General features: G+C 31.1%; 2 protein-coding genes across 2 annotated transcripts; one reads left to right on the top strand and one right to left on the bottom strand.

The window, feature by feature from the left end:
* Positions 1-201: 201 nt before the first annotated feature.
* Positions 202-1,086, bottom strand: LOC140176267 (uncharacterized). Its single transcript, XM_072206208.1, has 2 exons — positions 865-1,086; positions 202-639 (listed from the first exon to the last, which is right to left on the bottom strand). The coding sequence occupies exons 1-2, from the start codon at positions 1,084-1,086 to the stop codon at positions 202-204; spliced, it is 660 nt and encodes a 219-aa protein (XP_072062309.1).
* A 10,102-nt stretch (positions 1,087-11,188) lies between these two features.
* On the top strand, positions 11,189-11,946 carry LOC112724113 (cell wall / vacuolar inhibitor of fructosidase 1-like). The gene has a single exon (XM_025775382.3). The coding sequence runs from the start codon at positions 11,257-11,259 to the stop codon at positions 11,770-11,772; it is 516 nt and encodes a 171-aa protein (XP_025631167.1). The 5' UTR covers positions 11,189-11,256; the 3' UTR covers positions 11,773-11,946.
* Positions 11,947-25,098: the final 13,152 nt, after the last annotated feature.

Genomic DNA, 25,098 nt, shown 5'->3' with positions numbered 1-25,098 from the left:
ATTCGGCTTTAGGTTATTACAAGAACAAACCACCTTCTTCCACAGTGGGCAGTCTTCCTACGCGAAGCGCCACCACCATTTGAACAAGAGGGCGGTGTTCCGAATCATAGCGTCTCCAACTCCCAAACCACCTAGCTTCTTTGGGGCCTGCACCATATCCCATCTTACCAGAGCCATACTATTCCTCCCATCCTCCTTACTTCATAGGAATCTTCTCTGTAAGGAAATCAACTTCTCAGCAATAGCCTTCAGCATCTTGTACAGGCTCAAATAATACACCGTCAGACTATTTAATACTGATTTGATGAGTACCAACTTTCCAGCTTTGTTCAGCACCTTAGACTTCCAAAGACTTAATTTCTCCTCTACCTTATCGATTATAGGCTTCCACGTCTTTACCAGCCTTGGGTTCGCTCTTAAAGGGACCCCAAGGTATCTAACTAGAAGGGTATCTGACTTACAACCCCACAAGCTACACATACGTTGAACCCAGTGCTCCTCACAATTGATTGGGATCAGACTAGACTTCTCAAAATTGATACTGAGCCCGAACATCAACTCAAACCATAGCAGCAACCGCTTGTAGTTCTTCATGGTCTCATCTTCCGGCGGGCAAAACAGAATAGTGTCATCAGCAAACTGGAGATGTGAAAGCTCCACTCAATCACTACCAACTATCAATGGAGAGATGCGTCTATTCCTAACTGCCTCTCCAACCATTCTATGCAGGACATCCACCACCAGTACAAATAAGAAAGGAGAGAGGGGGTCGCCTTGTCTCAAACCCCTTTCCATTTTGAAAGGTTTAGACGGCGAGCCATTTATCAATACCGACATAGAAGCTGTGGTCACACACTCTCTAACCCAAGCCCTCCACCTGCAACCAAATCCCATCTTCTCTAACACAATATCCACAAAATTCCACTTGACTCGGTCGTAAGCTTTTTGGAAATCTAGCTTGATTATGGCTGCCTCCTTATTCCTCATTTTCAGCCAGTGGACCATTTCACAGGCTATCAGAGCTCCATCATGAATTTTTCTGCCCTTTACGAAAGCACTCTGGGTCTCCCCTACTAGCCTTGGCATTACTGATCTCATTCTCCTAACCAACACCTTTGAGATAACCTTGTACACACACCCAACCATACTAATTGGTCTTAGGTCTTTAATCTCCTTCGCACCAATAAACTTAGGTGCCAATGCCACCCAAGTTATATTGACTCTGCCGGTAATCTTAACGTCTGAAAGAAACCCATTACAGCTGTCGTGAAGTCCGACCCAATCTCAGCCCAACATCTCTTTATGAAATTCATGTTGTATCTGTCAGAACCTGGCGCCTTAGATGACTCACAATCCCAAACTGCCTCTCTGATCTCCTCGGTCGAAGGCAACGTCTCCAAGGCAATAGAGTCTACCTCCTCTATTCTCTTCACCAGACCATCTCTAAAACCCAACACATGAGAAGCTTCCTGATGATATAGTTCTTTGTAAAACTCTCTAATGGCTATTTTAATTCTAACTTGGTTCCTTACCAGTTTGCCATTAACGACCAGAGAGTCAATCCTGTTATTTCTTCTTCTCGCCGATGCTATACTGTGGAAGTACCTTGTGTTCTTGTCCATTTCTTTCGCGTGCCTAGACCAAGACATCTGCTTCCAGTGAATTTCCTTCCTCACATACCACCTCTCACAGCATGTAACCAACGCCCTTCTCCTGGCCTCCATAGTTCCATCATACACTCCATTACCTACCAAATCATCCACCTTCTTGATTTCTTCCTCCAACTTCAGAATATTATTGTCCATCTCCCCAAAATTGACCTTATGCCATCTTCCCAAAGGAACCGTCAACGCCCTCAATTTAGCTATGAACTGCATCTCCCCTAAGCATCTCCATTCCTCCCTAACCATTCTAAGAAAACCTGCGTGTGTAAACCAGGAATCAAGACTACGAAAAGGCCTAGGACCTCGCCGCATCATTTTCTCCTCTACTACAATAGGGCAGTGGTCTGACAAACCCCTTGGTCCGCCCCTTAACCGAGTCTCAGGGAACTTTTCTAGCCAATCCACACTAACCATAGCTCTATCAATACGATTGCACGACCTGCCACGAAACCAAGTATACTTACGATCAGTGATCGGCAAATCCACTAGTTGCATATCCTGTATCCAAATCTTGAATTCTTCCGTTGCCAGAGATAGACTAGTTGCATCTTTTCGTTCTTCCACATTCACAATTTCATTAAAATCTCCTATAAAATAGGACGGAACCTGGCAGAAACCAGCTATGTAGCTCAACTCCTCCCACACATGACTCTTCTCCTCTCTACTATGTGCACCATAGACCAAGAAAAACACGCAATGAAAACTATACTTTAACAAGACGCCCTCAACACACAACCACCTATCTCCCTTATATCAATTGTTCATGTAAAAAAATATTTCATCCCACATCAACAAAAGACCCCCAGATGAACCATTGGATCCTACAAACTCCCACCCCACCCCCATCATTTCCCCAAATCCGTGCCACGTCAAACCTCGTAACTATCCTTCTTTTCGTCTCAATCAAATCGACCATGCTCAAGTTATGTTTATTCTTTAAATCCTTTATCATTCTCATCTTCCCATCACCCCCTAACCCCCTAACATTCCAGGAACAGAAATTCATTTAGAACCATTAAAACACACCTGATTTTTATTTTTGGGTCTGCACCGTCTCATCTTCTCCTTCTGTTTTGCCAGCTTCTTCTTCAGTGCAATTTTCTCATTCTGTGCCTGAAGAATGGCCATGATGTCATCCTCCTCATCATATAACACTGCCCCTGATTCCATCGCCAGTGCTAAAGTCAGCTTGTTCCCCAGCAGTTGTTCCTCAACGCCCTGAGTGTTACGTTCCCCTTCCGTCTTCTCGCAGTCCTCCTGCCCAGACCCAGCATGTTCAAATTCTTCCCCAGCATGCCCGTCAGCCAGACTGCCTCTACTTTCCTCCCGAATGATAGCTTGACCAGAGCCCACTTGATCGTGGTTCACGCCTTGCTCCATGCACCGTACAACATCCGCAACTTCCCGAGCCACACCGTCGACCGTGATCAAGCCATCCTCCTCCCCGGGATCACTCGCATTTGCCCTTCTTACCTCCACTCTCTGTTTTACCCCACCACTCCCGTCCTCATCGCCTTCCAAGTCTGGCAGGGGTGGTGCGCCATCGACAGGTCCGGTCCCACTGTCATCAGCAGCCCCAGAGACCCGATCTGCCCTGCTACAAACTTCCTCTCGCCGAACCGAACAGCTCCCTAGCAAGCCTGACCGTCCGATTCCTCTGGCTTCGATCATGTCTTTGCAGCGACCCTCTCCTCCAACGAAGCTTCCTTCATGTCTGCCACCGACAGGTCCAGTCCCGCCGTTAGCATCAACCCCAGTTACTCGATCTGGCCAGCTACAATCGTCCTACCGGCGAGCCGAGTAGCTTCCCGGCGAGCCTGACTGTCCGATTTCGCCTATCCCAGCCATGTGTTGGCGGCGCCTCTCTCCTCCAATGAAGCATCCGTCATCAAGGTTGCTGCAGTGAAGTGAATCCGGGCGAGCCTTACAACCCAGCTCCACTTCCCCTCCCCAACCCGGTTCGTTTCCAAAGCCCAATTTAGAAAGGCCCAACCCGGCAGAGATCCCAATCAGGCCCCTGCTTTTTGTTCTGGCCCAACCCTTTGAGCAGCTTTTTTTTTTTTGTTTCTTTTGAATTTCCTTTTTCCCAACCCTTACCAGCCCTTTCCTCCTTGGAGTGTACACACAAGTAACCGTCCTATCCAATTCTTCATCATAATTAGCACCGTTACCACCCCCAAAATCCGAAACTCCCTGATTTGCTCCATCAACAAATTGATGCGTTACTGATTTCCCGCACCCGTGATTAACCAATTCATTCAATTAATCATCAAAATTTACGAATCTGCCCTTCTCTTCCTCGTCCCACCTTTCCACCATCATCAACAATCCTTCGTCATGATCAGTCTTCGTAGAAGAATCTGGTACATCCCTTCCAGTACTCATGATCGCCACCTCATGACCTCCGCCCCCCGAATTGGCGGTTCCATTATCCAAACAGCCCGTTGTGTACTGCATGGTCAATGTTGCATGTCCAGTCTCCTTTACCAGCACTTCGTAGCTCCTAGACCCAACAAGGACATGAATCATCTCTTGTATCACGTTCATGACACACGTATCGATCTACACACGACCTACCGTGAATGTGCTGCCCACTTCTGTCGCCGTTGCACACCCAACCACCGCCCCCACTGGCCTCCTATCTTCCTGAAGGTGTCAAAAGACCACGCGCACAACGGAATGCCGAAGCATTCCAGCCACACCCTCCGGGATCCACTACGCTCTGACTCCTTACACTTCCAAACCCGATGAAAAATTTGTAGCAGACAATTCAACCTAAAAGTGTACGTCTCGTCTGCATGGAGAGCACTATCAAACGTCAATAGAGCTTTACAAGCTCCCATCTCCCGAATTTGGATAACAGAAGACAAGTTCTGCGCCGCCATTTCCTTCAACGAAGTGAAATCAATAGGCTTCTTCGTAACTCCCACCAAACTCCTCCGCACCCAGTCCAAGTTTTCCTCCACTGCTGTAGCTTCCACCACCTTCATATTTGCACTCCATATCATGGGCTGTAAGGTTTCCTGCGTCCTTAACCCATGTCCAGTTAACGCATCGTCACCGTTCCCTACTTTCCTCGGTACCTTCTGAGGTAGTGGGTTTCGCTTGTCCTCTCCACGGCTCCCTTCACCTCCATCTGTGGCAGGTGACGTCCTTCTATATTTTGCCTCTCTCACAAAAATAACTTTTCTTCTCAGACTCAGCTGATTCATCTCTGCTATCGCTTTCAATGCTCCTCCTTTCGTCGTGTATCGTATGAAAGCAAACGTGTAAATGTTATTATTTTTGTGTTTTCGGGATAGATAAATATCGTTGATGCGCCCAGACCAGTTGAACAGATGAAATAATTCCCTTTTAGAAATGTCCTCCGGTAGGTGATCCACAAAGATGGAGAAAGACTTATGTTCCAGCCGTCGATACTCTTCCCTATTCCAAACCATAGGATTCTTACCATTGTCGCGAACTCAAACCCTCCCTGTGTTTTCTCCCCGCGCTCTCTCACTCGTGCTTTCCATTTAAAAGTATTTGATAACTAAAGCTCAAAGCATCAAAATTAATTCGCAACTTTAAAAAATTAGATAAATTAATATTGATCATCATAGAATCAAAATCTTTCCTAAGGATTGTTTAATTTTCTTTTATATTGTAAAGTAGTCACACAAAAATACAATTACCTTGAGAATTTAATTTTTATAGGGAAATTTTTTTGTGTTTTTTATTTTAATGTCGAAATTATCTAAATTTTTTCTTCTTTATAGTTTTAAAAATGTTGTCAATCTTAGTTCACTACTTTATATTTGAAGATAATAAAGTTTTGCTAGTAATGTAATGTAAAGAGAGAGAAAGGGTTCTATTTATATGTGTGCTACACACTCAGTTGGATAATGACAGCTACTCTCCATAGACCTCATCAAAAGAACAACAAACAAAAACATCTCTATTCTCTTTCCTCCATTTTCATGTATCAAACAAAACACTAACTCACAGAAATAGTGAGAAATAGTGAGAAGTCCCAACCCCCCACCCCACAAACAATTATTCCTTACATATATGCTAGGTAATTCAAAATATAACTTCTTAATTGTTAATATATAATTTTAATTATACTATTATTTAATAATGAATTCAAGAAACTTATAATAGTAATAATAATTAAATTAAATGAGCTTTTATTTTTTAGCATGAATTGTATTAAAAGTGAAGGAAGTATATATTATAGTTAGAATTTTGATTTAACTCTTAAAATTTTTTAATATTATAATTTTAAATGAGCCAATCGATTTTATAAAACTAATGTTAAACTCAATAATTTTACAAATTTAAATTTTAGAGAAAATAACACATTTTGATCCGTAGACATTTAAATTTTAAAAAATTTAAAAATATATTTAAAATTTTGACTTTTTAAAAATCTGGACATATTAATCTCTCATGTTCACTTAGGTCTGTCAGACCTAACGAAAAAATCAAACGTAATTCTAGTTATATTCCAATTGTATTGACCTAGTTGATATGGATACACACATGAGATAATTTTTAAAAGAGTAAAGTATCGTTTTTGTCTCCAACGTTTAGGATAAGTTCCAAAGTTGTCTCTAACGTTTCAATAGTCCTATTTAAGTCCATAACGTTTTAAAATTGGCTCAATATTGTCCTGTCATTAGGGATCCGTTAACAGAATTGACGGCAGACAAAATTGAGACGATTTTGAAACGTTATGGAATTAAATAGAACGAAAACGTTGGGGATAAAAACGATACATAGAAATAAGGGCAATTTACATAAATAAAATGATGGAAGAAAAACGTTACACAAATACAACATTGGCAAACTCCAGACGCAAATACAACAAATGCAATTATATGTAGTCCGCTACACCCTGTAGCGGAACCCAAATGCACGTAATCCGCTATACCCTCTCGCGAATTACGTTGAAAGCATGCATAACATAAACCGCTACACCCTGTAGCGGTTTATGACCAAATTTTGTGAAAGCATAATCCACTACACCCTGTAGCGGATTATGAGAAAAGTGACTTATTATATAAATGTAGCAAAATGAACGAATTGATATAAAATGTAATCGTCATTTGCAATAAGTCGTACGACCAATATAATTTTACATACTCAAAGTTTTCATGATTGCTATATTTTAATTTTTTAATTTTTCTCTTTTATGTTTCAGTATTTTTTATTACCAATAATGATATGTTTTCACTTTTTCTTTCTTAAATTATAATCTTTTGTAACGTATTTTGATGTCGTCCATACTATTTTCCTTAAGCTTATAATGTATATGATTTTTTATCTATTCAAATTTTAAAAAAAATAACTTGACATATTTAAATTTATAAGTATTCAATTGTACTCCATTATATTTTTTTCTTCATTTTTTTTACTTTTCTTTTATACTTCGTTAATTAATTAAAAAATATATAAATTTTAGATATATTAATTTTAGGATATATTAATAGGTCTCGTACAAGATACTACTAGTGGAATAGAGTTAATCCTAATGGTTGTTGATGACAATGTCAAAAATAATCTTGGATTTATTTTTGTTTCTGTTTCTCTATTTTTCTATTTTATTAGTTATTTTGTTCTCTTTATTGCTTCACCTAGTTGTGTTGAGCTCATTTTTTAAAAAATCCTGCTAGTTGTCATCACCCCTACTTATTATTACAGATAAGATGTTTTTCGGTTCTTTAAAAAAAAATCAAAATTAATAAATAAAATTATTACATATTGTTAAAGTTAAAATAAAAATAAAAATATTATTACTCTTATTTTTAAAATATACTATTTTATATATAAATTTTTTAATTTTATATTTATATAAATTTATAAAAAAGAGTAATATTATTCATTCTCTATAAAAAAAATCTTATAATTCAATAAAAAAACTTACGTGATTTTATTTCTAGTTATAAAAGCAAATAATGCTGCAATATAGAAATAAGTCATCCTCTATTTTCAAAAAAATATTCACAAAAGAAGATATCATAGAGTTTAAATCAAACTCTTCAATTAATGTATTTATGATCAGTTGATTCATCATCATTATCTCTAACTAAGTATTCATTCATGACATGACCAAAATAAATAAGAGTAAATAACCATTTCTAACCATAAAAGATATAACCACGGACAAATCTACCCATGAAAAAATAAAATTAATATTATAACCACGAAAGACAGATTCCAATAGACAAAACTAACCAAAACTTAAAAAACTATTCAAATTCCAAAATTACCCATTCTTTACCAAATTCAATCCTACAACCTCTCTTCCTCTTCCTCTTCCTCTTCCTCTTCCACCGCACTCAACTTCAACTTGATAAACTCACCCTCATCGTCCTACATCAACTCACCCACAAGAAACTCTCCCTTCTAAAATTTGCGATGATTCATATCTATTGCACCTATCCCCAATTCCTTTCAATCGATACGAAAAATTGAAGATCCCGTTAGGTTTTTCCTCGTCGGACCGAACCTGGTAGGCGGTAGCTAATAGACCGAACTGCATTCGCCGTCGTGGACAAGATTAGCCACGGGAACGCTGCATTCGCTGATGAGCTTGTTGCCGAAGAGAGTACCATCGTGGCAGAAATCGAAGTGGAAGAAGAGGCCCTTGGAACCTTCTAGACGCGAGGGTGTGATTCACGCGAGGTCAAAGATCCCGTTGTGGTGACACTCCGGGTTAGCTCCGTCACCATCGGCTTCTCTGTCGGTTCTGGTCCGTTGCTATTGACTCTGGCATGGTGAAGAGAGATCCATTGGTGGTGTTGTTGTTGATCTGCTTCCAGCCATGGTTGAAATCAGAAAGAGGTGCTTTTAACTTGTTGAGAAGCGGGTAATTTGATTTTGCCACTGACTTTGATGTCGAAGCTCCTCCTTCATCAGGCCTCTTTGAACTATAATTGTTGCTCCAAATGGAATCGTTCAAAGACAGGTTCGACAGATTCGAAACCTACACATGAAGTTGGTCTCTGAATTACCAAAATGACGATTCTTGATTTTTCTCCATCTTCACAAATCCAAAACAGATTCCTTCAAATCTGAATGCACTTTTGAGTATATGTTAGCAATGAATGAATACATAGATAAATAAATTGTTACTGCTATGCAGAGACAGAGAGATAAAAAGAGAAGAAAAAGTAGCCTTCCATGTGTTGAGAGATCTGCAGGACAGAAATGGATTAGATTGAATTTGGTAAAGAATGGGTAATTTTGGAATTTTGAATAGTTTTTTAGATTTTGGTTAGTTTTGTCTACTGGAGTCTATCTTTCATGGTTATAGCGTTAGTTTTGTTTTTCCATGGATAAATTTGTCAGCGTTTATATCTTTCGTGGTTAGAAATGGTTATTTACTCAAATAAATAAACTCCATCTATAGAATAGTAACTCTCCAATTAATGAATTTATGATGGGTAGATTCATGCATCAGTATCTCTAATTAGGTATTTATTTATAAAAGAGTAAAAAATAAATTGGTTTATATTTTTTTTAATTATGAACATTTAAATTTTAAATTTAAAAACACCTAATGTCTATTATAGTATTTTTAAATTTTAAAAGTTATTTTATTAAACGCATTTATTGTTATTTGTGTTTATTAAAAATCATTTTTAATTTAATTGATCAAATAATACATATGCCTACAACTTTTAAAAAATTAGTTTTTAAAAGTTAGCTTTTACAATTTATTTGTGCAAATGACGATTACATTTTGTATTAATTCGTTCATTTTGTTACATTGGTTGTTACTATTACACATGTTTATATAATAAGTCACTTTCTTCATAATCCGCTACATGCTTTCACAAAATTTGGTCATAAACCGCTACAGGGTGTAGCGGTTTATGTGCGGTTTATGTTATGCATGCTTTCAACGTAATCTGCGAGAGGGTATAGCGGATTACATGCATTTGGGTTCCGCTATAGGGTGTAGCGGATTACATATAATTGCATTTGTTACATTTGCGTCTGGAGTTTGCCAATGTTGTATTTGCGTAACGTTTTTCTTCCATCATTTTATTTATGTAAATTGCCCTAGAAATAAATTTTAATTTTATCTTTCAATAATATCAATTTTTACTGTATATAATATTTAATTATTTTTTAATCACATGTAAGTAAATACTTTCATTCTAATAAATTTTTTTATATTTTTATATTAACTTATAACTTTAAGTGTAAAATTATAAAAAAATTAATTTATTTATAATGAAAGTGATGTGATTAAGTGTAATTTACTTAGATGTGATTAAAAAATAATTGAATACCATGTACAGTAAAAAGTTGATATTATTGAAGGATAAAACTAAAATTTATTTCTATGTATCGTTTTTGTCCCCAACGTTTTCGTTCTATTTAAGTCCTTAACGTTTCAAAATCGTCTCAATTTTGTCCTGCCGTCAATAATTTTGTTAACGGATCCCTAACAGTAGGACAACATTGAGTCAATTTTGAAACGTTAGGGACTGAAATAGGACGATTAAAACGTTAGAGACAACTTTGGGACTTACCCCAAATGTTGAAGACAAAAACGATATTTTACTCTTTAAAATAAGACAAATTAGATTCAGAGATCAATATATCCATATCTTAAAAAAGTCAAAAACTTAAATATATTTTTAAATTTTCAAAAACTTAAATGTCCGTGGACTAATAAATTAGAAATTGATTTATTTTTTTTTCTAAATTTTATTATAATTTTATATTTTACATACATAATTTATTATTATTTTTTTATTTTACATAAGATTTGGATTTTTTTTCCTTGGAAGGGAGAGCAAATGCGACCCACGGCGAAGGGCGAAGGCTAATGCGAAAACAAAATAAGTAGCTAGGCAGAGATCAGAAACCCTACTGCTATGCATTTAATGACTCTCTGAAACCCTCAATTCTCTCTTTACCTTAGCTTTCACCACCTACAACTCATTCACACCTATAAGTTTTGCCATTTTAAACAATACATTTTTTTTATTGTTATTATTATTAACAGATATTGCACTAAAATATTCAATTGTGGCAACAAAAATACAACCTTAAATATTAGTTTGGATTGTCTTATTTATGTAAAAATAATATTTTTTAATAAAATATTTTTATTCAATTTTAAATTTATTTAGATACATCTTTTAAGAAAAATATTTTTATTACAAAAAAACAAATTATTATTTTTAAAGCCAATAATACCTTATTTTAAAAAAAAAACAAAAAAATGCTTTTAATACTTAAAAATTCTTTTTAAAAAACATATCCAAATGCGAAATAATTTTTTTTATTAAAAAATATCTTTTAAAAAAATATAAAAAAATAAATACTTTTTTTCAAAAACCATCCTAATTCTCATATAAAAAAAAAAAAAAAAACAGCATACAAAATAATTATTTAAATAATATGAAACTTCAATAACTTTTTCCCTACGATCACAAGTTTCCTAAGCAAATTGGCAAAAAGCAAGTTCCATTCCCTAACACTATAAAATGGCCTAAACAAACCTCAATTTTCCTCATAACAAACTCATCAATCATCCTTATTTCTCTGTTGATTATCCTATTTCAATCAAAATCATTTTCTTCCCAAAATGGCAAACTTGAAAACTACAACTACTCTGTTCTTCGTCTTATTCTTAATTGCCATGACTTCATTACCATCAATAACTCTCTGCGATGAAAACCTCATAGAAAGCACTTGCAGGAAAACACCAAACTTCAATCTCTGCGTTCAATCTCTTAAAGCATTCCCCGGAAGCGCCAGCGCCGACGTCAGAGGCCTGGGCCTAATAATGGTGAAGGTGATGCAATCAAAAGCAAATGATGCCATTAACAAGATTCGTGAGCTTCAACGAAGTGGACCAAGTCCAGCACTGACTTCTTGTGCAAGCAAGTATAACGCAATTGTGGTTGGTGATATACCAGAAGCCAATGAAGCTTTTTCGAAAGGTATGCCTAAATTTGCAGAAAATGGAGCAAATGATGCTGCTAATGAAGCTACCTTTTGTGAAAATGGATTCAATGGGAGATCACCTCTCACCCAACAGAACAATGCTATGCGCGATGTTGCTGCTATTACTGCTGCTATTGCTAGACAGTTACTTTAGTTAATTAGTTAGTTAATTAGATTCAATAAATAATACATGCTTCTTTCTGCTATCAGAAATCTGGAACGTGGTGTTCTCCAATAATGTATGAATAGCATATCGTAGTGATTTTTCAATTTCTCATGTGTTTCCAATACCATAAGATATTTAATTTTGTCATGTTACAATTAAAAATGAGCCAAGCCATTTCTGATATATGTTTAACTTGATTCATTAACAGTTGAATTGAGTAAGATAGTAAACTGAATTTAACATTAAGAATTGAACTCATATACTAAGTGGATTAAATTTTAATTTAAAACAATAAATTTCGATTGGGTAAATAAGTAACTCATATAACTCAAATGAGTTATAGTTCAAATAGCATATTCTTCCCATACTCATCTAAGAAGTTGTGTGTTCGAGTCTCCATATTTTTTATAAAAAAAAAAAACAAAAAACAAAAGATAAGTAATTCATATGTTTGAATAAATCTTCGGATTCAAATTTTATTGAGTATATAGTTGTCTATTGGTTGATAATTAACGAAGATCAGATGTGTTTGAGTTCACAATTAGCTTCAAGTTTTTTGTAAGTACAAATTTTGATTATAGTTAAATTTTGGTCATGTAAATTTCGCATTTTTTCTATTACTATTTAACGTAAATAATAATTAGTGTATGTACCATTCCGATGCCCGACAAATATTTATTTAATTTATGTTTTTATTAGTATTTCGTAATTTGATTCTTTATTATTTAATTTATACGAAAATCATTAGGAGCCGTAAGTCATTCTTTTGATTATTCTCTTAATTTTTAAATTAAAAATTTGTATTTTTTACCTTTTCAATGTTTTAAAAAAATGTTATATTTACATTTTTATTCATTTAAATATTAGAGGATAAATTAGATCTTTAATCATTAGTTATATTTTATTATTCTAAAATGAGTATTTTTTTAATGAATAATTAGTTAATTAATTCAAATAATGAAGCGTATATATTTTATTTGCAAATCATATTAAGTACAGTTGATACTCAATAAAAGAAAAATAAAATTAGATTTATTAGAATGATTGTCAATGTATAAAATTTTAGTCATTAAATATCAATTTTCGTATAATTCTAAAAGATTTATTTTTCTAAAATATTCTAAGAAGGGTATGGATACTAGTTTTAGTACGCGCCACATCAACAATTTTAACACAAGAATACTACCTATTGTAATATAATATAATACAATGATATTATTTTTTAGGTTTTATTCTTTGATAGATATTTGATGAATAATTAATTCAAACAATGAGATGTATATATTTTATTTACAAATTATATTAATTAAGGTTGATACACAATAAAAGAAAGATATTTCTTAGATTTATTAGAATGATTCATATTTAGTAAAATTTTAGTCATTAAATGTCAATTTCTGTATAATTCCAAAAAAATATACTTTTCTAAAATATTATGAGAAGATAGAGTTATGCACCACAAGTCCAGAATGCACCACGTCAATATGAAGCCAGAATATTACATGTTATAAGATAATGATAATATCTACTTAATATATTAAAATTGGATTTTTTCCCAACTACTAAAGGTAATGTGTCGATCTCTCATACCTCCGTTTTTTCTCCAAAATGAATAAAATTTTTTTTCTATTCTAAATTATTTTATTGTAATTATATTATAATTAATACTAAATGAATAATATATAATTATACTAATTTAGCAACATATCTTCATTATAATTATATCAAATCAATATTTAATGCACTATTAAACTACTTATCAATTATCAATTAAAAATACTTTTAATAATTTTAATGATAATAATAATATCAATAATAGTAATAATAATAATAAAAAATCTTTGTTACCCGATTCACGTATATCAAATAATTTTTCTAAATTATTTTATAAAAAATATCTTTAATATAATTATATTGTAATTAATATTTAATGAATAATATATAATTATACTAATTTAAAAACATATCTTCATTATAATTGTATCAAATCAAAATTTAATACATTATTAAAAAATTACCTTAATAATAGGTAATTTACATATTTATTTTTGTTTTACTAAAGTCTATATATAGTGTTTTCCTGTGGTACATGAATCTAAATTTGAGAGTCAATTCATAATTTTATATTTAGTATTTTTTTTACTACTTCATAGAATAAGAATGTATTCTTCATTTTTTATTGAAGTTGATCCTTTTAAGGTATAATTTATAATTTTTTTATAATATTTTTCATATACTCATTCTATTATATTATTCTTTTGATAATTTTTTATTTGTTGTTACTCTAAGTTATTCTTATGGTCTAATGTTCCAGTTCGATTGTCTTTTGCCACAATCATTTACAATGCATCACATCCATGAAATATCTCATCGAGTTGTCTTCACTGATTCAGGTTCCAACTACATGGATGTAAGCGTTCAAAGAAGAGGCAATAGTCTCTACTTTACCGAAGAATGGTTGGATCTACTCACCTATTATGACCAACCCAATGGAATGTGGTTAAAGTTAGATTTCTTGGGAGGAGCTCGATTTTTGATTGAGGAATTGCATCCACGAAACTTTATAGGGCAAGTTCAAGTTCCATCCCCTCCATGCTTTTTACGTCTGCCCGAAAATATTCGAAATGGAGCACATAATGAAATTGAATTCCCTCAGTTTCAGTTCAGTTTTGCTAAATTCGTGACAAATTCAGATATGCAATTTCAATGATTGATAATATATTTAAATTTTCTTAGTTTAAGCTGTTCATTATTAGAATAATTTTTTAACATATTTTGATTTTTTTCAGAAATTACCAGCTTTCTTTTGCATGCATACAATGCCATTCAGGGGAATAAGAGTTAGTTTGGTTTTTCGGTGTGGCAATTCTATACCTTGCCGCATTGCATGAATAGCAGATGATGAAGCTTATCTAACAAGAAGATGGTCTGATTTTGCACAAATTCTAAATATTGAAACTTACGATGTTATTTCAGTTGGAGGTCGTTACAAGAATGATTTTATACTATACGTGACTAAGGACTAGAATAGGTTCAATATTGTTTAGATAATTTGGTTTTACTATTAGTATTTGATTAAATTATAATTATAGAATTTTAAATTATTGCCTCAATTTATATATTACGATTATTTTTTGTGGATGTGTTATTTTTAAATAATTTAATAAAATGAAGTAGTGTCAGATATTATTAAGTTTATTTTTATCCTTTATTTCTTTATTTGTATTTTCATTATATTTGACAAAAGATAAACTTACACATATATTAAATCGTTTACCTAAAGACAATTTATTTGCCAATAGAAACAGATTTTATTTATAATTGGAATAAAATTTATTTGCCAATAATCGGTGGATAAAATTGAAATTACACCCGTGTCATATAATTATAATTGATTAATTGGTATAAAATAAAATTATACCTGTGCCATGAGTAATAATCTAAATAATTATATCTTAACAAAATATAATTTAAAATAATTTATAAACAATTATCTTAACAAAAATAATTATTTAATAATTGATTTAAAAATCAATGCAAAAAATAATTATTAATAATAGTATTATTAACTGGGTAAATAATATAATTTCAAATTATTACTTGAAATATAAATAATATATGGAAATCTATTGAGTAAATCAATGATTTTGCACCTTAATAATTTGACAATTATTACTCAATTAACCAGTTGATTGAATTAGTAATAACAATTTCCAATTTCAAATTTTGTATATTAAGTAGTTATTAAAAACTGGGTAATAACGATTTACACGAAAAAATCATTGATAAATTCAATTAACCATATAAAAGATAATATACTATCAGTTTTAGTATATTATTTATGGCAAGCGAAATTATTTCCTCAGATTTTCTATTAAAATTGAAATTAGTAATAGTTTAAAAAAATGTTTATTAATAAAATTACTAATAGTCACATTTTTATACAAGATATATGTTTTCTATATATTATTTAAAAAATATAATGAAACATGAATAATGAATGAGTATGTTATTTCTTTGACTAGCTAATTAATGCAAAATCGAGTACCCTTTTTTATTCGATTGAGATCATATTCTGTTTGGTGAAAGTTTCAATCACCTTAATTAAATTCTGTCTTTGTGCCTTAACTTATACAGGTAGTAATATGTTACATATTATTTGGTATATCTAAGTAGTTATTTTCTATAGCGAAAATGTAAAAAATTATATTAAAGTTTATTTCCAAATAATTAGTGGATGAATAATAGTAGATTATATTATTTTGGGAAAGTATTTTCATTATAATTATATCAAATCAATATTTAATTATGATAAAATATGTTAATTATAATTATATCATAGAATTATAATAATTACGATATTTATGTTATATATTTTAATCATTTATGTACGTAAATAATTAGAAATCAATCAAATTAAATTATCACGGTAAATAATATGTTGTATATTATTACGGAAAATAATTCGTAGATAAATTTGAAATTACACCCGTGTCATATAATTATAATTGATTAATTGGTATAAAATGAAATTATATCCGTGTCATGAGTAATAATCTAAATAATTATATTTTAACAAAATATAATTTGAAATAATTTATAAACAATTATCTTAACAAAAATAATTATTTAATAATTGATTTAAAAATCAATACAAAAAATAATTTTTAATAATAGTATTATGAACTGGGTAAATAATATAATTTCAAATTATTACTTGAAATATAAATAATATATGAAAATCAATTGAGTAAATCAATGATTTTGTGCCTTAATAATTTGACAATTATTACTCAATTAATCAGTTAATTGAATTAGTAATAACAATTTTCAATTTCAAATTTTGTATATTAAGTAATTATTAAAAACTGGGTAATAACGATTTACACAGAAAAATAATTGATAAATTCAATTAACCATAAAAAAGATAATATACTAACAGTTTTAGTATATTATTTATGGCAAGGGAAATTATTTTCTTAAATTAAATTTTATATAATTATGGTAAGTCTCTATAATTAAAGTAATATAAAACTGTTTCATATATAGTAATATTATACATATTTATATATCTCTTTTTTTATCTCTTTTTTTTAAAATATTGGCATATAATTAAGGTAGAAAATATATAATATTAAACTGTTTTGTTATGCATATATATGAATTTATATAATAACCCGTATAATTTATACGTATGGCATAATACATATGTCAAAAAAAGATTCCATAATTTTTGAAAACCACTGTTTTGTTATATGAAATTGAAATTGAAATTAAATAATTTCTATTTATATAATTTTTTTCTATTAGTATTAAGTATCTCCATTAAAAATTCTTATCATTTGTAATATATATATATATATATAAAAGTTGTAATAGTCAATTGTTTTAATTATTTTTCATCTACAAAATTCGTACCTTATTCGTTTTTTTTTCTTTTTATTATTTTTCATACCTAATGACTACAAGTTATGATTTTATCAACAGTATTACCTGTAGTAGATTATGTAATGAAAAGGTTTGGAAAATAAAGGCAAGGATTATAAGGTTATGGAAAGTTCCATCCAAATTTAACAAGAGTAAGACAACTTATCTAGAAATGGTTCTCATGGATGATAAGGTAGGTTGATTATTCTACATGATTTCTTCTAGTGATACTAGGTCCAGTTTATATATATTTACTGTTCACATTTTAACTTTATTTCGTGAGTAAACTCTTGGAGGAATCAACCACAGTGCGATTTAATAGAGTTGTAAGCGCTAATAATCTTCGTTTTTAATTTATTTTACAGTGTGATAAAATCCATTGTTTAGTGAAGAATTATTTGGTAAAGATGTTTGATAATGATCTGATAGAGGGGAAAGTTTATGTCTTCTCAAATTTTCTGATTGAGGAATCAAGCGGAATTTATCTTTCGACTACACATGTGTGTAGAATAATAACCTTTAAGAATGAGTCACGTATAGTAAATACGATCGATGATCGTAACATTCCTGACAATCATTTCAATTTTCTTGATCATGCTGATATATTGAGACAAACAAATGAAAAAGATAACTTATTTGGTGCGTAGTTAATTTGTATTATTATTATTATTATTATTATTATTATTATTATTATTATTATTATTATTATTATTATTATTATTATTATTATTATTATGTTGTTGTTGTTTCATTTATTTGTCTTTAATTTCATGCTTTTAATTCGTCTTTTTTTTTTAAATTAGATGTTATTGGACTCTTAACCGGAAAAAGAGAACTTATATCATGGTCAAAAGCAGAAAAAAGTGACCATTACAATGTGGTTGATCTCCATGATTTGCAGTATGTGAAGATTTAAAATGTCACAATTAGAATTTGTTTTGTAACAATTGTCTATTCATATGCAAATTTTTTTTATTATATATTATTACTTATTTGTTCTAATTTTCGCCTTTATTTAGAAATGAGGAAAAAATTAGATGCACACTATGGGATCAATTTGCAACTTAACTACTCAATTATCTACGTGATCACCAGGCAACCGAATATATAGTTATTATCCAATTTGCAAAATTCAACAAGGGCATTGGTAAGCATATTAATTTAACCTTTTATTTGACATATTTATTTATATTATATTTGTAATCATGTTATAATTGTTTTTATAAATATTTTTTCCCTTTTTTATAAATTTTTTTAAAAAAATACTATTAATATTAACATGTGATGTATTAAATAGATATTTTAAAAGTAATAATAGCCTATGAAAAAAAATTTGTAATAGAAACAAATATTGCAAGAAATATATCTATACAACACTTTTTGTTGATTTTTTTTTGTATACGGGTCACAGTCCAAGTGAAAACTATTTATCCCAAAAACTCACTAACCCGCCTAAACCTAATCACAAAAAAATCAAACACTCTCTAACCTAGCCATTAAGTGATTCAACTCCCTCAACTACCATTAAGCTTTGGATGACCTTATTGATTTCGTGTATCCAGATATGTTATCCAATTTATCCGTTAAAAATTATTTCAAGGATAGAGCAATTCTTGCACCAACTTTGGATTGTGTCACTGATGTCAACAACAAGATGACTGCAGGATTACCTGGACAAGAAAGAGTCTACTTAAGTTCAGACTCTGTGTGTGCTGAAGAGGGAAATATGAAATTTGAGTTAGATGCTTTCTCGCCGGATATTCTAAATGGAATAAATTGTTCAGGTCTACCACCACACAAGTTGGTTCTGAAGGTTGGCGCTCCTGTTATGTTGCTGCGGAATATAGACCAAACTAATGGTTTGTACAATGGAACGAGGATGCAAGTTAAAAGAATGGGAAATCATGTGATAGAATAATGCAAGACTTTAACTGGTAACAAAGCTGGAAGTATTGTTCTTATCCCAAGACTGAATCTAATTCCAAATAATGAAACATTGCCGGTCAGGTTTTAAAGAAGACAATTCCCAATTATCATGTCATTTGCAATGACAATAAATAAGTCCCAGGGACAAACTCTATCGAAAGTTAGAATTTACCTTCCAAGGCCAGTTTTCACCCATGGTCAATTGTATGTTGCGTTATCAAGGGTAACGAGTAAAGATGGTCTGCGAGTGCTGTTGCAAGATCATGGACACTTGGAAGATAACTGTACGATGAATGTGGTATATAGAGAAGTTTTTGAGAGCCTATAATAAAAAGGTAATAACAAAATGTCTTACTAAATCTATTTATTTATTAAAATTTATTACTATTACTTAAAAAATTTAGAAATTCTAGGAACTAATAGATGAATTCTTATTGTACATTAATAGTTTGAGAATATTAAAATTATCATAAAAATTCGTATAATTTTATTCTCTTGACAAATAATTTTATAATTACGTTAATCATATAATTTTATATATAAACATTGATACAATATTGTTTCATGTATATATTTTGCAGGTATCAAAGGATAGCATTGAATTGTTATTCAGTAGGTTTAAATTATTTATTGTTTATTACAAAACTTTCTGCATTAGGCTTCTCTATTAATTTGTTCTTCATTTTGAGCTGATTTTGATATTTTCTTACTTCACAGTAAACCAACATATAAAACTTTGTTGGTAGATTTAAGTATTACTAGATTATTTATGGTCATATTGAGTATATGCCTGATTTATTAAAAAAAAGTAGATTAAATAACTATTTTATAGTTAATATAATTAACACTATATTAAGAAAAGAAAAACAACGCATACAAGTTATTCTTTTATTAATTAAATTATTATAATTAAAATGAAATTTAACATAACAACTTAAAATTATAATTTCAATCTTATCACGTGCATGGCACAGGTGATTAAATTTGTAATAATATTATTTATAAATTTTATTCTTTAATAGATATTTGACTAATTAATTCAATCAATGAAATATATATATTTTATTTATAAATTATATTAATTAAGGTTGACACACAATAAATAAAATATATAAATTAAATTTATTTACAATTATCAGAATTTTAGTCATTAAATGTTAATTTTTTTTATAATTCCAAAAAAATATATTCCTAAAATATTCTGAGAAAAGAGATGTATGCATATTCAGAATATGCAATGTCAATATTTTTTGTGCCATAATACTATCCATTGTAAGATAAGATAATATAATATAATAATATTATTTGTAAATTTTATTTTTCAATGAATATTTGACTAATTAATTTAAATAATGAGATATATATTTTTATTCGCAAACTATATTAATTAAGATTGACACACAATAAAAGAAAAATATATATTAGATTATTAAAATGATTGACAATTAGTAAAATTTTATTTATTAAATGTCAATTTTGTATAATTAATTACAAAGAAGATATTTTTTTCATTGAATTTTTTTTGACAAAGTTTTTAATAAGACAGTCCTATAACAAAGGATATTATACTCTTTTTCCTTCACTAAAATTTTTTTCATTGGATTTTTCTTTAGTAAAGTTTTAATGAAGAATAATCCTAAATGGACATCCAAAGAGGAGTGTTATGATAAGAATGAATATGTGGATGCCTATTTACTATGGACGACTCATGTTTTCAATAATGAAAAGCATTAAAAAAATTTGAAAATGTAAACCTCTTGTACGTATATAAGCCTCAGACAATACACACAGTAATAACAATAATCCTTCTTTTTTTATATACTACTAATATTTCTCTTTCTCTCTTTATGTTATTACATATATTAAATAAATATATGAATCATTTTTATTATATTAAGTTAATTATATTAGTGAATATTAATACTAAAATTTTTTATTTATATATTTTTATTTTATATTTAATTTATCTTCTTTATTTATTTATTTTACAACAGATTTGATTTGATTGTTTTTCAAACAAGCTAAGTGTACGAGACAATTCTACCATTATTATATCGTGTTTAAGCATTGGCTTCTCTGAAGTAAAATATCATATTATATGAATTTTTAAAGATGAGAATCAAATTTTAAAAAGTGCATATTTTCTTACCCTCTAGTGAAGTGTAATTTTAAACAAAATAAATTGTAAGCTGACTAATTTATACATATTCTTGGATTCTTAGTTTGTTGGGATAATAGTTAAATTAATCTTTGAAATATATTTTTTTAAATTTATTTTTAAAATATTTTATCAATTAAATTGATCATTTAAAAATTATAAATTAATTATTTTTGTCATCTCATTACTCTATTAACAATTTTTGTCAATAATTAATAATATACATGACATTTGACATATTGAATTAGACATTGAACAAATATGTTTATAAAAATTTATTAATTTAGTCGATAAATTATATTGGAATTATAGTTTATGTAATTGAAGAAATAGACTAAATTGATAAATTTTTATAAACATATTTGGTCAATGTCTAATTAAACTTACTAGGTGTATGTATCCGTGGGATGGTAAATATGTATATATATAGTAGTCATCATTATATATTATCTTACAACACATAGTATCCTAACGCTAAAAATGCTAGCGTATCGCGTTCTGTTACCAGTATGTAGGGGTGTTTGTGGTGTCGTTTGCATCAGTTTTAAGTAAAAAGCTCATCTGATCCGAACACTAAATTTACTTGCAGTGCGGTTTGGGTTTGATAATTAAAAAAAAAATCCGATCCGATTCAATTTCGAGTGGTTTGGATTGGATTGGATTTGCAGTTTTGTAAATTAAAAAAAATTAAATATATATAACAAGTCTCAACATCAAATTTTAAATAACCAACAATGACATAGCAAGTCTCAACAATATCTTAAAAAATCAACGATAACATAACAATAGAAATAAAATTATAGGTTAGTTAAAATAAATAAATAAATCACATTTTGAACATAAAATATTTATTAAATAATAATAATCCATGAAAAATATAAAAATATATAACAAATTGAATATGTTATAACTATAATTGTAAATATAATAATAAAATAATAATATTATAACACATTGTGCGGTTTGGATTGGATTGGGTCGGTTGTGAAAAGTAGATCCAAAATCTGATCCGATCCAGCGGTTTGCAAAAAATAGAATCCAATCAAATCTAAATTGAATCCCGCTAGGAAAACAATGAAGTATCTATACAATATGTACAATGGGCTGTTTATTTGGCCCATTATAAATTAATAATGCAAATTAATCCTCATTAACCATAAATTTAGAGGGCCTGTTTAGTTTTGTGGTTTTTATCCCTAATTCAAAAATTTTTCCATTAACCCTTCTACATCCACCGTTTCCCTTACCCCCCAAAACCTCCACTGTTACTTCCGCAAAACCCACTCCATCCCTCCGCCGTAACCTACATCCCTCCAATCCGTTCCCGCACGACGTGGAGTTTCCGTGTCATCCGAAAGTAACTGTAGCGCCCAGCCTCGTCGCGCCGAAGCCCTCTCGGGAAGGAACTCCGTCGCTCCTAACGCGGATGAACATGCGCATTCTGCAGCGCCGCATGACCAGCATACCGTCATCGTCGCCGACGCGAACTGCAGCACCAAACCTCCTCGCGCGCGTCATCTCAGCGTCTTCCTACAGCCTGGGTCCTGTTTCCTGTGCCAGCTAATTGAAGCCGTGACCATTAGAAGGGTCACGGTCCAGTAGGGGTTACGGCAACCTAACTCCGAGCGTCGTGAAAAACCTATGATTATTGGGTTAATTTCTCGTTTTAATGATTCTTGTTTTTGTAGCTTCTTGTTATATATTCAGTTGATTTTGCTGAGATGATTGAATGTTCATGGCAGAAACCTGAGTAGTTGCAATTTTAGTATGCTTGAACATGTGGAATAATTTTAGTTTAGATGGTTGCAATTGATTTTAGGTTAGCGCGGGAGGAGTCATATAAGTTTGGTAATCAGTTTTAAATAGCATAATATTTTTTCCTCGCAGCGTGGACATTTGCATGCAATGTGACGTAAACAAGCTGAGCAATGCCTTTATTTGAAACTATTTATTAGATGGTTACTTTAGCAGGGTATCGGATGGTTGGTTTCCTTGGTTGAGCTTTCGTTTGCTTTACTTATTTTCTTTTCCTCTGGACGGGTTTCCCATTCTTTTTTCCTTGTTAAGCAATTAAGCACAGCATCTAAGTCCTTTTAAAGCTTTCCTGAGGTACAGAAACTGCATATATGCTCATCAAGTCGCACCACGTATAGCATTACACAATAAACTATTACCAAGTTGTGTTTTATCCCTTGCTCATAATTCAATATAACATTGTTGCTATTGGTGTTTGATGGGGTCAATTTTTTTTTGTTAGAAAAGGAGTATATGATGCTCAATGCGGGTAGATAAGGTGCTTACATTATTGGAGGACAAAGCTGATCCCGTACGCTGCAATCAACCACGATACAAGCAAAAGGAAGTGAAATCACCATTCATAGTCCCTAGCACGAAGACGTTGACACGAAGGGCTGAAGGATTACCAACTGTGGAAAAGGTAAAGGAAAAAAAATGATGCATACTCATGCTAGAGTGTAACTTCGGATATGCTTGTTTAGCTTATATAGTCTTGTGAATTTATTTATGCGAATTTAGGAGGACATAACTGTGGCTCTTCATTTATTTTTGTGAATGTCTGGTTCTTGATTCACTCAGTAATGACATACCAACAACTGATTAAAAGTGAACATCCATTCTGTCTGCGAAAGTAACCATCTAGATTCTTATCAAAATGAACATCTGCCTAATTGTGTCTCTATTCAGGGCTTTATGTGTCGTTTTCAAAGGTAGAATGACTTGTATTTGTTAATCATTGTATTTTTGAAATTTGACCTTGGGGCAAGTTTCCGTGATTTGTTTTGAACATATGATAAAGTGATCACGAGATGAAGCCTCAAACCAACCATCCATGTGTACAATGATTGTGAACATCTAGTTACATGTAGACTCGAACATCCAACACTTGTGCGTAGAGATAATCGACTGATCAATAAGTGGGATCATATACTCAGAATTACCATCCATTTTGTTTTATACAATAACCATCCAGATACATATTGAAACGAACATCCGCTTATTATGTGTTGATTTGGTGAATTCTGTGTGAAATGTCGAAACATTGGTCATTGGCCTTGAGTCCAGATCCTATGATTCGTTTTTATTACATGCTAAAGTGAACACGGGGTGAATCTCCCAAAACTAACCATCCATGTTTACAGTAACAGTGAACATTAGTAATACATATAAATGAACATCCAAAATTTGTGCGCATAAATAACAGTATAATCACTACAAAATCCCTTGCAAGAAAAACAAAGAATCATAAAACGAGAGTTTTATAAAATAAACCCACTCATTCCATATAGCTACATCGTTTTCGACTACAGTATCTAAAACATGTATTACGTACTAAAAGTCATGTCGAACAGAAACTAACTATTTTCGAAGGAGCTTAACAAAGACACGAATCCACCAAATTAGTGGGGCTCATTGCGGCCAACTTGAGCACCGAACTCTATATTTCCAGATCCATCCAAGCAAACAACCTGGTACACAACACAAACAGATGACACCTGTCAACGACTTGTATGGTAATATACACAAGTAATCATCCAATGTAAGATTAACACAAACATATACTGGGGCATCTTTCTTATTCTTCCTCTGAGTAGATTTCTTGAAGGACTTCACTAAACAGCATAAACAATCCGACAAAAAATAGAAATCAAGTTAATCATTCTACCCATTTTAGTTTATAAACAAATGCATAAAAATAATAATGATAGTAATTGAAATAATTATTTCACTTTACCTCTTGTAGAATTATTGTAACTACTATCTATTATCTTTCACAATGTCACTAT

This window comes from Arachis hypogaea, chromosome 11 (assembly GCF_003086295.3).
Source record: "Arachis hypogaea cultivar Tifrunner chromosome 11, arahy.Tifrunner.gnm2.J5K5, whole genome shotgun sequence".
Taxonomy (NCBI): domain Eukaryota; kingdom Viridiplantae; phylum Streptophyta; class Magnoliopsida; order Fabales; family Fabaceae; genus Arachis; species Arachis hypogaea.
The sequence above is the reverse complement of the archived record's forward strand: the minus strand, read 5'-3'. Positions and strand labels throughout refer to the sequence as shown.